The sequence below is a fragment of the Narcine bancroftii genome, chromosome 3, assembly GCF_036971445.1.
Source record: "Narcine bancroftii isolate sNarBan1 chromosome 3, sNarBan1.hap1, whole genome shotgun sequence".
NCBI classification, from domain to species: domain Eukaryota; kingdom Metazoa; phylum Chordata; class Chondrichthyes; order Torpediniformes; family Narcinidae; genus Narcine; species Narcine bancroftii.
This window is the reverse complement of record NC_091471.1, coordinates 250,488,246-250,502,909: the sequence shown is the minus strand read 5'-3', so window position 1 is coordinate 250,502,909 and position 14,664 is coordinate 250,488,246. Positions and strand designations below refer to the sequence as shown.

General features: G+C 43.2%; 1 protein-coding gene across 5 annotated transcripts in view; it reads left to right on the top strand.

Annotated features, from left to right (window-relative positions):
- Positions 1 to 14,664, top strand: part of cfap410 (cilia and flagella associated protein 410) — a 36,070-nt gene that overhangs the window by 7,737 nt on the left and 13,669 nt on the right. For 3 of the 5 annotated variants that reach the window (XR_011354317.1, XR_011354318.1, XM_069927548.1), the window contains 2 exons: positions 8,731 to 8,777; positions 9,735 to 9,890. Coding sequence is in view for 2 of the 5 variants with exons in the window: in XM_069927548.1 (XP_069783649.1) it covers positions 8,731 to 8,777; positions 9,735 to 9,890 (203 nt within the window). In the remaining 3 variants the exon portion in view is untranslated. The remainder of the gene's footprint in view (positions 1 to 8,730; positions 8,778 to 9,734; positions 9,891 to 14,664) is intronic. The other 2 variants (XR_011354319.1, XM_069927549.1) reach the window with 1 other exon arrangement.

Sequence of the window (14,664 nt, the reverse complement as noted above, 5' to 3'; positions counted from 1 at the left end):
TACATAACCAAATCAAAAGGAAGAAACTGCTAAATTTACTGAAAAAAGAAAAAATTGATATAGCATTTGTGCAAGAAACACATTTAACTGAATTGGAGCATAAGAAATTAAAGAGAGATTGGGTAGGACATGTAACAGCAGCGTCGTATAATTCAAAAGCAAGAGGAGTAGCTATATTAATCAGTAAAAATGTACCAATTAAAATAGAAGAGGAAATAATAGATCCAGCAGGGAGTTATGTAATGATAAAATGTCAGATATATTTGGAGTTTTGGAATCTACTCAATGTATATTCACCTAACGAAGAAGATCAAAAGTTTATGCAAGATATTTTTTGAAGATAGCAGATACGCAAGGGAACATATTAATAGGAGGGGATTTCAACCTTAATTTGGATTCAAATATGGATAAAACTGGGAAAAAAATTAACAGAAAGAATAAAGTAACCAAATTTATAATTAAATCGATGCAAGAAATGCAACTTTTGGATATATGGAGGAAACAACACCCAAAGGAAAAGGAATATTCATATTATTCGGGTAGACATAAAATATACTCAAGAATAGACCTATTTCTGTTATCAGCTCATATGCAAGATAGAGTAAGAAAAACAGAATATAAAGCTAGAATATTATCGGACCATTCACCCTTGATATTGACAATAGAGTTAGAGGACATCCCTCCAAGAATGTATAGATGGAGATTAAACTCCATGCTACTTAAAAGGCAGGATTTTAGAGAATTCATTGAAAGACAAATTAAAATGTACTTTGAAATAAATACGGAATCAGTGAAAGATAAGTTTATACTATGGGATGCAATGAAAGCGTTCATTAGAGGGCAAATAATAAGTTATGTAACCAAGATGAAGAAGGACTACAATCAGGAAACAGAACAGTTGGAAAGGGAAATAGTAAATATAGAAAAAGAATTAGCAATGAAGGAAGATACAACTAAAAGAAGAGAATTGGCAGATAAAAAAATAAAATATGAAACACTACAAACATATAAGGTGGAGAAGAACATAATGAAGACGAAACAGAAATATTATGAACTAGGGGAAAAAAACGCACAAAATTCTAGCATGGCAGCTTAAGACAGAACAAGCTAAGAAAATGGTATTGGCATCAAGGAAAAAAAGACAAACAAATCACATATAATCCAACGGAGATTAATGAAAACTTTAGAGAATTCTATGAACAATTATACCAAACTGAAAACTAAGGGAAAGAAGGCAAAATAGATGAATTTTTAACTAAAATTGAATTACCAAAATTACAAAAATAGAGGAACAAAATAAATTAACAGAACCATTTGAAATAGTAGAAATAAAAGAGATAATAAAAAAACTACCAAATAATAAAACACCAGGAGAGGATGGATTCCCAATAGAATTCTATAAAACATTTAAAGATTTATTAATTCCTCCCCTCCTGGAAGTAATCAACCAGATTGACAAAACACAAAGCTTACCAGATTCATGTAAAACAGCAATAATTACAGTAATACCAAAGCAAGGGAAAGATCCACTCGCACCAGCGTCATATAGACCAATATCATTACTTAACACAGATTATAAGATAATAGCTAAACTATTAGCAAACAGATTAGCAGATTATGTACCTAAAATGGTAAATCTAGACCAAACTGGATTTATTAAAAAAAGACGGACAACAGACAATATTTGTAAATTTATTAACTTAATTCATGCAGTAGAGGGGAGTAAAGCGCCAACAGTAGCAGTTGCTTTAGACGCAGAGAAGGCCTTTGACAGAGTAGAATGGAATTATTTATTCAAAGTATTGCAAAAATTCAGTTTACCAGAGAAGTATATTAATTGGATTAAAGCATTATATAAGGGGCCATTGGCGAAAGTGACAGTAAATGGATATATATCAAAGCAATTTAAATTAAGCAGATCAACAAGGCAAGGATGCCCACTATCACCCTTATTGTTCGCGTTAGCTGTAGAACCACTAGCAGAATTGATAAGAACAGAAAATAAAATAAAAGGGATAAAAATAAAAGACAAGGAATATAAAATCAGTTTATTTGTGGATGATGTTATAGTATACTTACAGAACCAGAACTATCAATAAAAGAATTATATAAGAAATTGAAGGAATATGGAGAAGTGTCGGGTTACAAGATTAACGTAAATAAAAGTGAAGCAATGCCAATGAATAATGCGGATTTCTCAAAATTTAAGAAGGAATCACCATTCAGATGGCAAATGCAAGCAATAAGATACCTAGATATCTTTGGCTTGGCTTCGCGGACGAAGATTTATGGAGGGGGTAAAAAGTCCACGTCAGCTGCAGGCTCGTTTGTGGCTGACCAGTCCGATGCGGGACAGGCAGACACGATTGCAGCGGTTGCAAGGGAAAATTGGTTGGTTGGGGTTGGGTGTTGGGTTTTTCCTCCTTTGCCTTTTGTCAGTGAGGTGGGCTCTGCGGTCTTCTTCAAAGGAGGCTGCTGCCCGCCAAACTGTGAGGCGCCAAGATGCACGGTTTGAGGCGTTATCAGCCCACTGGCGGTGGTCAATGTGGCAGGCACCAAGAGATTTCTTTAGGCAGTCCTTGTACCTTTTCTTTGGTGCACCTCTGTCACGGTGGCCAGTGGAGAGCTCGCCATATAATACGATCTTGGGAAGGCGATGGTCCTCCATTCTGGAGACGTGACCCATCCAGCGCAGCTGGATCTTCAGCAGCGTGGACTCGATGCTGTCGACCTCTGCCATCTCGAGTACCTCGATGTTAGGGGTGTGAGCGCTCCAATGGATGTTGAGGATGGAGCGGAGACAACGCTGGTGGAAGCGTTCTAGGAGCCGTAGGTGGTGCCGGTAGAGGACCCATGATTCGGAGCCGAACAGGAGTGTGGGTATGACAACGGCTCTGTATACGCTTATCTTTGTGAGGTTTTTCAGTTGGTTGTTTTTCCAGACTCTTTTGTGCAGTCTTCCAAAGGCGCTATTTGCCTTGGCGAGTCTGTTGTCTATCTCATTGTCGATCCTTGCATCTGATGAAATGGTGCAGCCGAGATAGGTAAACTGGTTGACCGTTTTGAGTTTTGTGTGCCCGATGGAGATGTGGGGGGGCTGGTAGTCATGGTGGGGAGCTGGCTGATGGAGGACCTCAGTTTTCTTCAGGCTGACTTCCAGGCCAAACATTTTGGCAGTTTCCGCAAAGCAGGACGTCAAGCGCTGAAGAGCTGGCTCTGAATGGGCAACTAAAGCGGCATCATCTGCAAAGAGTAGTTCACGGACAAGTTTCTCTTGTGTCTTGGTGTGAGCTTGCAGGCGCCTCAGATTGAAGAGACTGCCATCCGTGCGGTACCGGATGTAAACAGCGTCTTCATTGTTGGGGTCTTTCATGGCTTGGTTCAGCATCATGCTGAAGAAGATTGAAAAGAGGGTTGGTGCGAGAACACAGCCTTGCTTCACGCCATTGTTAATGGAGAAGGGTTCAGAGAGCTCATTGCTGTATCTGACCCGACCTTGTTGGTTTTCGTGCAGTTGGATAATCATGTTGAGGAACTTTGGGGGACATCCGATGCGCTCTAGTATTTGCCAAAGCCCTTTCCTGCTCACGGTGTCGAAGGCTTTGGTGAGGTCAACAAAGGTGATGTAGAGTCCTTTGTTTTGTTCTCTGCACTTTTCTTGGAGCTGTCTGAGGGCAAAGACCATGTCAGTGGTTCCTCTGTTTGCGCGAAAGCCGCACTGTGATTCTGGGAGAATATTCTCAGCGACACTAGGTATTATTCTATTTAGTAGAATCCTAGCGAAGATTTTGCCTGCAATGGAGAGCAACGTGATTCCCCTGTAGTTTGAGCAGTCTGATTTCTCGCCTTTGTTTTTGTACAGGGTGATGATGGTGGCAACACGAAGATCCTGAGGCAGTTTACCTTGGTCCCAACAAAGCTTGAAAAACTCATGCAGTTTGGCATGCAGAGTTTTGCCGCCAGCCTTCCAGACTTCTGGGGGGATTCCATCCATACCTGCTGCTTTGCCACTTTTCAGTTGTTCGATTGCCTTATATGTCTCATCCAGGGTGGGAACCTCATCCAGCTCTAGCCTTAGGGGCTGTTGAGGGAGCTGGAGCAGGGCGGAATCTTGGACTGAGCGGTTGGTACTGAAAAGAGATTGGAAGTGTTCTGACCATCGGTTGAGGATGGAGATCTTGTCGCTGAGGAGGACTTTGCCGTCTGAGCTGCGCAGCGGGCTTTGGACTTGGGGTGAGGGGCCGTACACAGCCTTTAGAGCCTCGTAGAAACCCCTGAAGTCGCCAATGTCCGCGCTGAGCTGTGTTCGTTTGGCGAGGCTAGTCCACCACTCATTTTGGATCTCCCGGAGTTTGCGCTGAAGATGGCTGCATGCGCGACGGAAGGCTTGTTTCTTCTCTGGACAGGACGACTTTGTAAGGTGAGCCTGGTGGGCAGCTCGCTTCTTTGCCAGCAGCTCCTGGATTTCCTGGCTGTTTTCGTCAAACCAGTCCTTGTTTTTCCTGGAGGAGAAGCCCAGTACCTCTTCAGTGGATTGCAGTATGGTAGTCTTCAACTGATCCCAGAGGGTTTCAGGGGACGGGTCCGTGAGGCGGGTTGCAACGTCGAGCTTTGCTTTGAGGTTTGCCTGGAAGTTTCCTCTCGCTTCTTCTGACTGCAGTTTTCCAACATTGAACCTCTTTCTGGGGGCTTTATTGTTCCTGGGCTTTGGCTTGAAGTGAAGGTTGAGCTTGCAGCGAACCAGCCGGTGGTCAGTGTGGCATTCCGCGCTAGGCATGACCCTGGTGTGGAGCACATCTTGTTTGTCACTTTCTCGCACCAGGATGTAGTCCAGGAGGAGCCAGTGTTTGGATCGGGGATGCATCCAGGTGGTCTTAAGGCTGTCCCTCTGCTGAAAAAGGGTGTTTGTAATGACAAGCCGCTGTTCTGCGCAGAGCTCCAACAGGAGGCGCCCATTGTCGTTGCACTTGCCGACGCCATGCTTGCCCAGGATTCCTGGCCAGGTTTCTGAGTCTTTGCCGACACGAGCGTTGAAGTCGCCCAGGATGACAACCTTGTCGGCTGTAGGGGTACGTTGGATGAGGTTGCGCAGGTCGGTGTAGAACTTGTTCTTTTCTGCTGGTTCCGCCTGGAGGGTTGGAGCATAGACACTGATGAGGGTGATGTGACGCTTGTTTTGAAGTGGGAGTCGCATGGACATGATTCGGTCCGAGAGGCCTGTCGGAAGGTTTTCGAGTTTGGAGGCAATGAAGCTCTTGACCATGAAGCCTACACCAGATAGGCGTCGTTCATCCGAAGGCTTGCCAGACCAGTAGAGTGTGTAGCCCGCGCCGCGTTCTTGGAAGCTGCCTACATCTGCCAGGCGGACTTCACTGAGAGCGGCTATGTCGATGTCAAGTCTGAGGAGTTCATGTGCAATGAGGGCAGACCGACGTTCAGGTCGATGGCTGTCAGTCTTGTCTAGCATGGTTCTGATGTTCCAGCATGCTAGCTTGAGTTTGTGAGCATCTTTTGAGGGGGAGGACGTGGAGGGGGAGGACGTGGAGGGGGAGGACGTGGAGGGGGAGGACGTGGAGGGGGAGGACGTGGAGGGGGAGGACGTGGAGGGGGAGGACGTGGAGGGGGAGGACGTGGAGGGGGAGGACGTGGAGGGGGAGGACGTGGAGGGGGAGGACGTGGAGGGGGAGGACGTGGAGGGGGAGGACGTGGAGGGGGAGGACGTGGACCTGTCCTCGGGCCTGCGCAAAGGAGCTTTTAGGTGGAGTGCAGTGCGCGCAGTACTGGCCCCACCCTTTACACCCATGGTTCGTGTGCCGTGGCCAAGCAAGCTGGGACGTGGCAGCGAGGTCCTTGGGTCGTAGGTTTTATATCGGAGTGGCCTTCTCCTATGCAGGTTTCTTACCCGGGCTGGAGGGGCCTGCCTCCCCTCCTAGGTCGGTCCATACTGCCCGGACCGGGGCCGAGGCCGCCGCAGTTCACCCTGTGCCTGGACTGGGGCCACCGCCTCCCACTCCCTGCCCGGACCGGGGCCTCCGTCTGCCTCACTCGACCGAGGCCGCCGTCTCCCCCTTGCTCCTGCCCGTATCGGGGCCGCCGCCGTCTACCCTTCGCCCGGACCGGGGCCGGGGCCGCCGCTGCTCTCCCTGTGCCCGGACTGGGGCCGCCGCCTCCCCCTTGCTCCTGCCCGTATCGGGGCCCCGATACCTAGATATACAAATAAATAAAAATCTCGGCCATCTATATAAACTCAATTATATATGAAAGAATTAGCAATGAAGGAAGATACAACTAAAAGAAGAGAATTGGCAGATAAAAAATTAAAATATGAAACACTACAAACATATAAGGTGGAGAAGAACATAATGAAGACGAAACAGAAATATTATGAACTAGGGGAAAAAAACGCACAAAATTCTAGCATGGCAGCTGTAATGAAAAAATTACAGGGCGATTTAGAGCATTGGAAAGATTTACCACTAACACTATTAGGAAGGATAAACTGTATTAAAATGAACATTTTCCCAAGGATACTATACCTATTTCAGGCATTGCGAATACACTTGACAGAGAAATTCTGTTAAATTCTTTAACAGGAGTTAAAGAAAATAATAAGGAAATTTTTATGGAAAGGGGGGAAACCAAGGATAGCACTAGATAAATTAACAGAATGGTATAAACAAGGAGGCTTACAACTGCCAAACTTTAAAAATTATTATAGAGCCGCACAATTAAGATACCTATCAGATTTTTATCAAACAAGGGAAAAGCCAGATTGGACTAGATTAGAACTAGATAAAATAGGGGAAAAGATACCTGAACACATATTATATAAATGGGATGAAAAATTGGTACTATGTAGGAGTTCTCCAGTATTACATCATCTGCTCAATATTTGGAAGAAGATTCATGTAGAAAGGAATAAAACAAATTACCAATTACCAAAACTAATAATGACGCAAAATCAGTTACTCCCTTTTACAATAGATAACCTTTCCTTTAGAGAATGGGAGAAAAAAGGGATCAAAAGAATAGAAAATTGTTTTTCAGGAAATAGATTATTATCCTTTGAACAAATGAAGGATAAATATAATATAACTCAAGATACAGTCCTACTTGAAGGACAAATTAGGAAGCAGTCTGAGGTTAACGGAGGGAAGTAACTTTGAATATGTGATTACAGATACAATGATAATCAAAAGATTTATAACAAATATGTATATTAAACTGCAAGAAAAGGAGAATGAGGAAACAAATGGTAAAACTAAACAAAAATGGGAACAAGATTTAAATATAAAGATAAAGAAGGAAACATGGGAGAAGTTATGCTCTGGAACGATGAGAAATACAATAAATACAAGGTTACGTATGATACAATATAACTGGATACACAGGCTATACATTACACCTCAAAAGTTAAATAAATGGGACCCAACAGTATCTGACAGATGTTTTCATTGTAAAAAAGAAATGGGAACAACAATTCATGCAATCTGGACATGTGAGAGTAGAAAAATTTTGGGAAGATCTAAACAAGATATTAAATAAAATTACAGAAAACAATATACCAAAAAACACAGAGATCTTCCTCCTAAGTAACATAAAAAACAAAGAATTTGGACTTGATTTGGATGGTGCACAAAAAAGATTTGTTAAGATAGCTCTTGCCGTAGCAAAAAAATGTATTATGTCAACCTGGAAATTGGAAGATAATTTGAGAATACAACAATGGTATATAGAAATGAATAAATGTATTCCATTAGAAAAAATAACATATAATTTAAGAAATAATATTGAAATATTTGAACAAATATGGGAGCCATACATGAAACACAATAGAGAAAACCTACCGGGGACATCTACCACCTAAATTAATGAAAGGAGAAGGAAATGAAAAGAATTGACTCAGTGGAATTTCTTTTTATTTTTATTGAATGACAACATTGTTTGACTGGTTTAATGTATCTTAGATTTTATACTTTAAATGAATTGGGGGGGAGGTAGGGAGGGTGGGATGGGAGGAGGGGGGGAGAAAATGACTATATATTTGAAAAGGAAAATGTATGTATCTTGGTCAATGTGGTTTATGGTGTGAAAAATAAAAAATTAAAAAAAAACAAATAAAGACATCTAAACAAACTGACTCTGCAATTCAGAGATAGATTTTTAAAAATCAATAAAGTGCACAAGTCAGAGTCCTTAAAAAAAAGAGGAGAGGAACCCACACAGGCTGCAGGCTGTTGGTGACTGCAGTCAAGGGATTCAACAGTAAACAGATTCAGCAGACTCGTGGAGACTGGCTCGAGACTGGCTGAATGGGTACTAGGTATCAAGAGGGTGCCAAGTGCATTGAAGGGGTTCCTCATCGTGTCAGAGGTTCGGATCTGGAGCTCAGGCTGCTGATGGTTTGGACTGGACTCTTATGTAGCTGCAGGAGGTGAATCCACGGACACTCGGGGTCTCTGTTTCTTTTTCTCTGCTTGTACGAGGCGCTTCAGCAATTTTTGCCAATGGTGAATCTGCTGCCTTACAGCAGATGAAAGCAAATATTGCCCTGTTTTTATTGCATGACAATAATGGAATTTTGAAAATAATAACCTGACAAACCTGTACCTGTAAATTCTAACTTTTTAGGCCATTTCAAGCTTGAGTGAAGCAATTTCTTCTGCATTTAGCAATGAAATGGAAGGTTACAATGCTCACTAACATCGAGCTAATGTTTTTATTCAACAGCTGTCTGTTTTACGGGATATGCCGAACATAGAAGTGATTACCTTAAGGTAAGAGTGATCAGATGTGGATGAATTGGAAATGATAATGGTAATGATTAACACCTGCAAATGATTAAATCCTGTCAGAGGTTGGGAACTTTCTAGTATTGCCATTGTTTTCTGGGGTCATAGCTGGGAGCTCAGGAAGATAAAAATCAAATTCTTGTTCTTCCTGTTCCTTATCTCGTGCCCTGCGTGACAGAAATGACTGACAACACATTACTGCAAATGGAGATTATCTAAATTTGAGCTCACTTGTGCCACAGAAGAGATGATGTGTGCCGTTTTACACATACAGCACAACAATGACCAATGTCTTGTTTAAATTTGGAAAAAATTAGACATGCAATCAATGATTCAAATAGTAAATTCTAAATGATATGGGGCGTGTTCATGGACTACTGCCATAACCTTGAGATTTAGTGTTAAAAATGTGGAATTTTAGCATGGTGTTGTCCCACTCTAGGATTGTGCCACTTAGATTTATGAACGTTAACCTTCAACCTGGTCTAGGGGAAGGAGATTTGAAATTTATTTCCTTTTGTTATCCTCTATTTTATTGATCATATTGCGTTTTGGAACTTTTACTTACGATCTTTTTTGTAGCTTTCTTTTATCTTCTTGGTCTTGTAGCACATTTCATACTTTTCTATTGTAAAATATTAATAAAAATATTTTAAAAAGAAAGAACGTTACAGCATAAGTGCAGGCCATTCAGCCCACAATGTTGTGCCAACCTCTTGGAAACGTGTGCCACAACAGTCTAATTCTTCCCTGCTTCACAACCAGAACCCTCTATTTTTCTTAAATCCATGTGTCTATCGAAGAATCTTTTAAAATTTCAGCCTCCACCACAACCACCCCCCACCCCCAGCAGTGCATTCCAGACCCTCACCACTCCTTATATTTTAAAAAAAAACTTGCCTCTGACATCTCTCATACATTTTCCTCCACTCACTTTAACAGATGTCCACTGGTATTTACTGATGGAAAAGGTCCAGTCTGTCCACCTGATCCAAACTTCTCGTACACCTCAATCAAGTCACCTCTCATCCTTCATCACTCCAAAGAAAAAAAACCTGTCAACTTTGCTTCATGTTCTTCCATCCAGACCACATCCAGGTAAATCTCTCATGCACCCTCTCTAAAACATCTCAACCCTTTTCATTTCCACTCACATACCTCCTGAAATAATCCCTTCCTAACCACAGAGCACCTATGGCACCCCTCAGGTGGTATGTGAGTGGAATATAAAAAAATGGTTGAGAACTACTGGCTTACATCCTTCTTGTAATGAAGTGACCTGAACCAAGTGAGATCTAACCAGAATTTTATAGAACCAAGCATACCTCACTGCTACTGAACTCAATCTCCCAACTAATGAAGGCCAGAAAACCATACACCACCTTAACTACACTATCAACTTGCAGAGCAACGTTGAGGGATCTGTGGCCCACAAGATCCCACTGTTCCTCCACACTGTTAAGAAGCATGCCATTAACCACATACTTTGCTTTCAAGTTCAACCTTCCAAAATGTATCAATTTTTATTTTAAATGTGGGGATACAGCACGGTAACTGGCCCTTCTGGTGCACAAACCTGTGCCGCCCAAGTATACCAATTAACCTACAAACCCCGTCCGTTTTTGACGGGTGGGAGGCACCTGGAGGAAACGCATGTGGACATGGGTAGAATACAAACACCCTATGGAACTCAGATCGCTGTTGCTGTAATGGCGTTGTGCTATCCACTATGCTAACCGTGCCATCCTAACCAGAAATTAGGTTATGGACTTCTGGAATAATGACACTTTTGTATTTCTTTCTCAGTTGTGGAGATTGGTATCTTGCATTCTGCTTGTAGACAAGCGTTTGAATTGCCAAGGCTATATAGACCAACTTGAGTCTATGTACTGGTAAATGGGATTTGTATAGATTGGCACTTGATGTTACTTGCATCACTTCATACTTATCCAGATTGAACATCTGCCACTTCTCCACCCAACTCTGCATCCTGTCTATATCCTGTTGTGTAACCTTTGACAACCTTCTAAAATATCCACACCTCCAGCCTTTGTATCATCTGTTAACCTATTGATGCACCCTCTCCAATTCTTCATCCAAATCATTTATAAAAATCACAAAGAGCAGATCTCTGCAGAACTCCATTAAACATTGACCTCCAGCCAGAATACGTTCCATCTGCTACTACTTGCTGCAGGCAAGCCAATTTCAAATCCAAGAAGCCCAAGTTCCTTGAGTCCTATGCCTCATGACTTTTGAATGAGCCTATTGTGGGGGACCTTGTCAAATGCCTTGATAAAATCTACATGCACCACATTAGCTTCATCAATTTATTTTGTCACCTTCTTGAAAAACTCAATTGGGCCCTTAAGGCATGATCTGCCTCTCACAAAGCCATGCTGATTATCTCAAAGAAAACTATGCTTCTCCAAATGTTGTAACTCCTCCTCAATAGTTTGCCCACCACTGACCTAAGACTCACTGGCCTAATCTTCCTCTTACCTTTCTTAAATGAGGGGACTATACTTGTCATTCGCTGGTCCTCCGGTACCTCTCCTATGGCCAGGAAGGTTGCAAAGATCATCTCTTCCCTCATTTCCTGTAGTAATCTGGGTAATCTTTTTTCCTGTGGAAGGAGCTTTAAAGGAAATCTGAGTGGAAGGTTTTGTACAGAGGATGATTGATATGTGAGATGTGCTGCTGGAGGGGATAGTTGAATCCAATACATTTACTCTTTTTGAGAAACATTTAGACAGGCAAGTGAATAGGCAGGACTTCAAATGGCCTAATGCTGGCACATGGGATTTTTATATATGGGCAATTAGATTGGCATTGACATGGGGTGTCATATAAAACATTCCTCTACTGATCGACTCCATCTAATTCTAGAGGACATGGGTTAAGGGTGAAAGGGGAAAATTTTAAAGGGGACCTTCTTCACAAGGAGAAGTGTGGATTGAGCTGTCAGCTGAAGTGGTGAATTTTGACATTTAAGAAAAATTTGGATAGGTACGTGGATGGGAGGAGAATGGAGGTTATATGGTCTAGGTGCAGGTTAGTGGGACTAGACAGAATAGTGGTTCACATGACCTACCTTGGCCAAAGTGCCTGTTTTTGTGCTGCAGTATTCTAAAACATTTCTTCCAGGATAAGGCAGTCTAAAACTAGGGGGCACAGGTTTGAGGCGAGGGGGGTGAAATCTTTAGATGATCTGAGGGGTAAGTATTTCACAGAGGGTAGTGGTTGCATGAAATGAACTTCTTGGCAGATATAACTGCAATACTTAAACGGCATTTGGCCGGATATTTGTATAGGAAAGGAGTAGAAAGATGCGGCCCCAATGCAGGTAAATGGAGGTCAAGGGTGAACCGGGGCTTTTGGAGATGGAAGGTGACGGCACCAACTTCTGTGTCATCCTATCGTGCAATGTATGATCAATTAAATAGGTTGTATCACTTAATTTTCCAAGGGCAAATAAGTTCTATTTTCAGTTGATGTCAGGCAGAATTGATATTTTGATATTGGCACCTTATTGATACAATTAGCTGTTGGCAGTCACACTTTGTTTTCCCTCGCCTCTCCACTTGACTATTCCAACTTGCCACTTATTCTACTCTCTCTTGAGGTCTTCCAACACTCTACTGTTTAACTTGCAGAAAGTTCATTGCATCCATCACCTCTAGCTAGCTAGTTTTCTATCTTATCTTAGTTCTGGTTTAACAATATAGTCATGCGCCATATAACATCCGTTTGGGCAACGTCCGACTGCAAATACGTTCGTGGTCCCATTAGGTTACAATAGAGTTCAGAAATCCCGATTGGAGAACAGAACGTAGCGGCTTCCCACACCAACACGTGTATCTCATGTCTCTTGTATACAAAGCAGCGATTGCGCTGCCAGGCGTATAATGGTTCAGTACAGATATAACCTATAATACATATGTCTTGATGGTCACAATTAACATCTATGTTACTATAATGTGGTATTCGCACAATGTTCAAATCGCATAATGCTCAATTTCACAGAACGTATCATGGAAGTTAAGCGACTCATGACTGTAGTTTAATTCCTATAATACTCTTTTTTTTAATCACTTTGTTTCATCGCTACAATACGATTCTCTAAGCTGCTTGTGCTTTGAGATAGTACAGGCACACAATCCTTTATCCGGAACCCTTAGGAAACAGTGTGTTCCAAATTTCAGATTTTTCCGGATTTCGGAAAGCCAGATTTAAGCCCACCCGAATTGTGCTGCCGTATCCACCCCCACCCCCTTCCAATCACACTGCCGTCTCCCCCCCACCTCACCTGCCTGACTCGCGCTGACGGTTCTCCCCGCCCGACTGGTGCTGCCGGTCACCCCCCCCCCACCTGCCTGACTCGCGCTGCCGGTCTGCCATCTCTCACCCGCTCGACTCGCACTGCCAGTCTCTCCCCCTTGCCCTCCCGACCTGCGCTGCCGGTCTCTACCCCTTGCCCGCCCGACTCGTGCTGCCGGTCTCTCGCCCACCTGACTCGCGCTGCCATCTGTCTCCCAACTTGAAGGATTTTGGAGCTTTCCGGATTTTAGAAGTCTGGATAAAGGATTGTGTTCCTGTACAGCCAGTCTAAGGACCTAGCAAGCAGTTAAGAGCTGGTCTCTGGTGCTGTCCATGTTGAAGTCTCTCTGTAAAAAAACAGAAATACTGGAGGAACTCACCCAGTCTCGCAGCATTTATCAGAGGTAAAGATATATAACCGGTGTTTCAGGCCTGAGCCCTTCCTCAAGGTGTGAGCAACATGCAGGCAAGGGTCCTGGATTAAAAAGCTGGTGAAAAGGGAAAAATGTGTGATTGATGGCGTGTTGTACACTCCCACCAGTGGGATTGATGGCGTGTTGTACACTCCCAGCAGTGGGATTGATGGCGTGTTGTACACTCCCAGCAGTGGAATTGATGGCGTGTTGTACACTCCCACCAGTGGGATTGATGGCGTGTTGTACACTCCCAGCAGTGGGATTGATGGCGTGTTGTACACTCCCAGCAGTGGAATTGATGGCGTGTTGTACACTCCCACCAGTGGGATTGATGGCGTGTTGTACACTCCCAGCAGTGGGATTGATGGCGTGTTGTACACTCCCAGCAGTGGAATTGATTGTGTTTTTTTACACTCCCAGCAGTGGGATTGATGGCGTTGTACACTTCCACCAGTGGGATTGATGGTGTAAAAATTTTAATTTAGAAATACAGAACAGTAACAGGCCCTTTCGTCCCATGAGCAATAGAGGGTCGCACATGGAGCTGTGAAGGGACAGGAGACACCCGCCTAGCCAGCCAGATCATCTGAATCACCCCTAGCGATCAATGGGGTGACAGCCAGATCACTCTCACATCCATCCCTTCTCAATCTTTTAAATTCCAGCGAGTACAGTCCCAGATGACTCAATCTCTCCTCATGGGCTAACCCCTCTGGAATCAACCCAGTGAACCTCCTCTGCACCATCTCCAAAGCCAGTGAAATCAAAAGTTACCAACTTGTGTTCTCCAACCAACCTATTTAAAGGGCAGTGTATCAAACACTTTCTTTAACACTGTATCCATCTGAGTTGCCTCTTTCAGGGAACTATCTACCTATACCCTTCTATCTTTCTGTCCTACAGCACCCTCCAGGTCACCACCTCGATCATCTCTGGGCATGTCCTCATAATTCACTGCTTCTTTCTTCTATGTCTCTTGGCTACTTGAGTGGACTGTCTCCTGAAACAAGAAGATTCCACTGACTGCAGCTGAACTTCTGTTTTGACAAAAAGGCATTCAATGTGGTTTATCAGTTTTGTGACTGAGGCATTCTTCTGGGTAATTGAGTAATTGCCAGACTGGGACAACCTGCAAA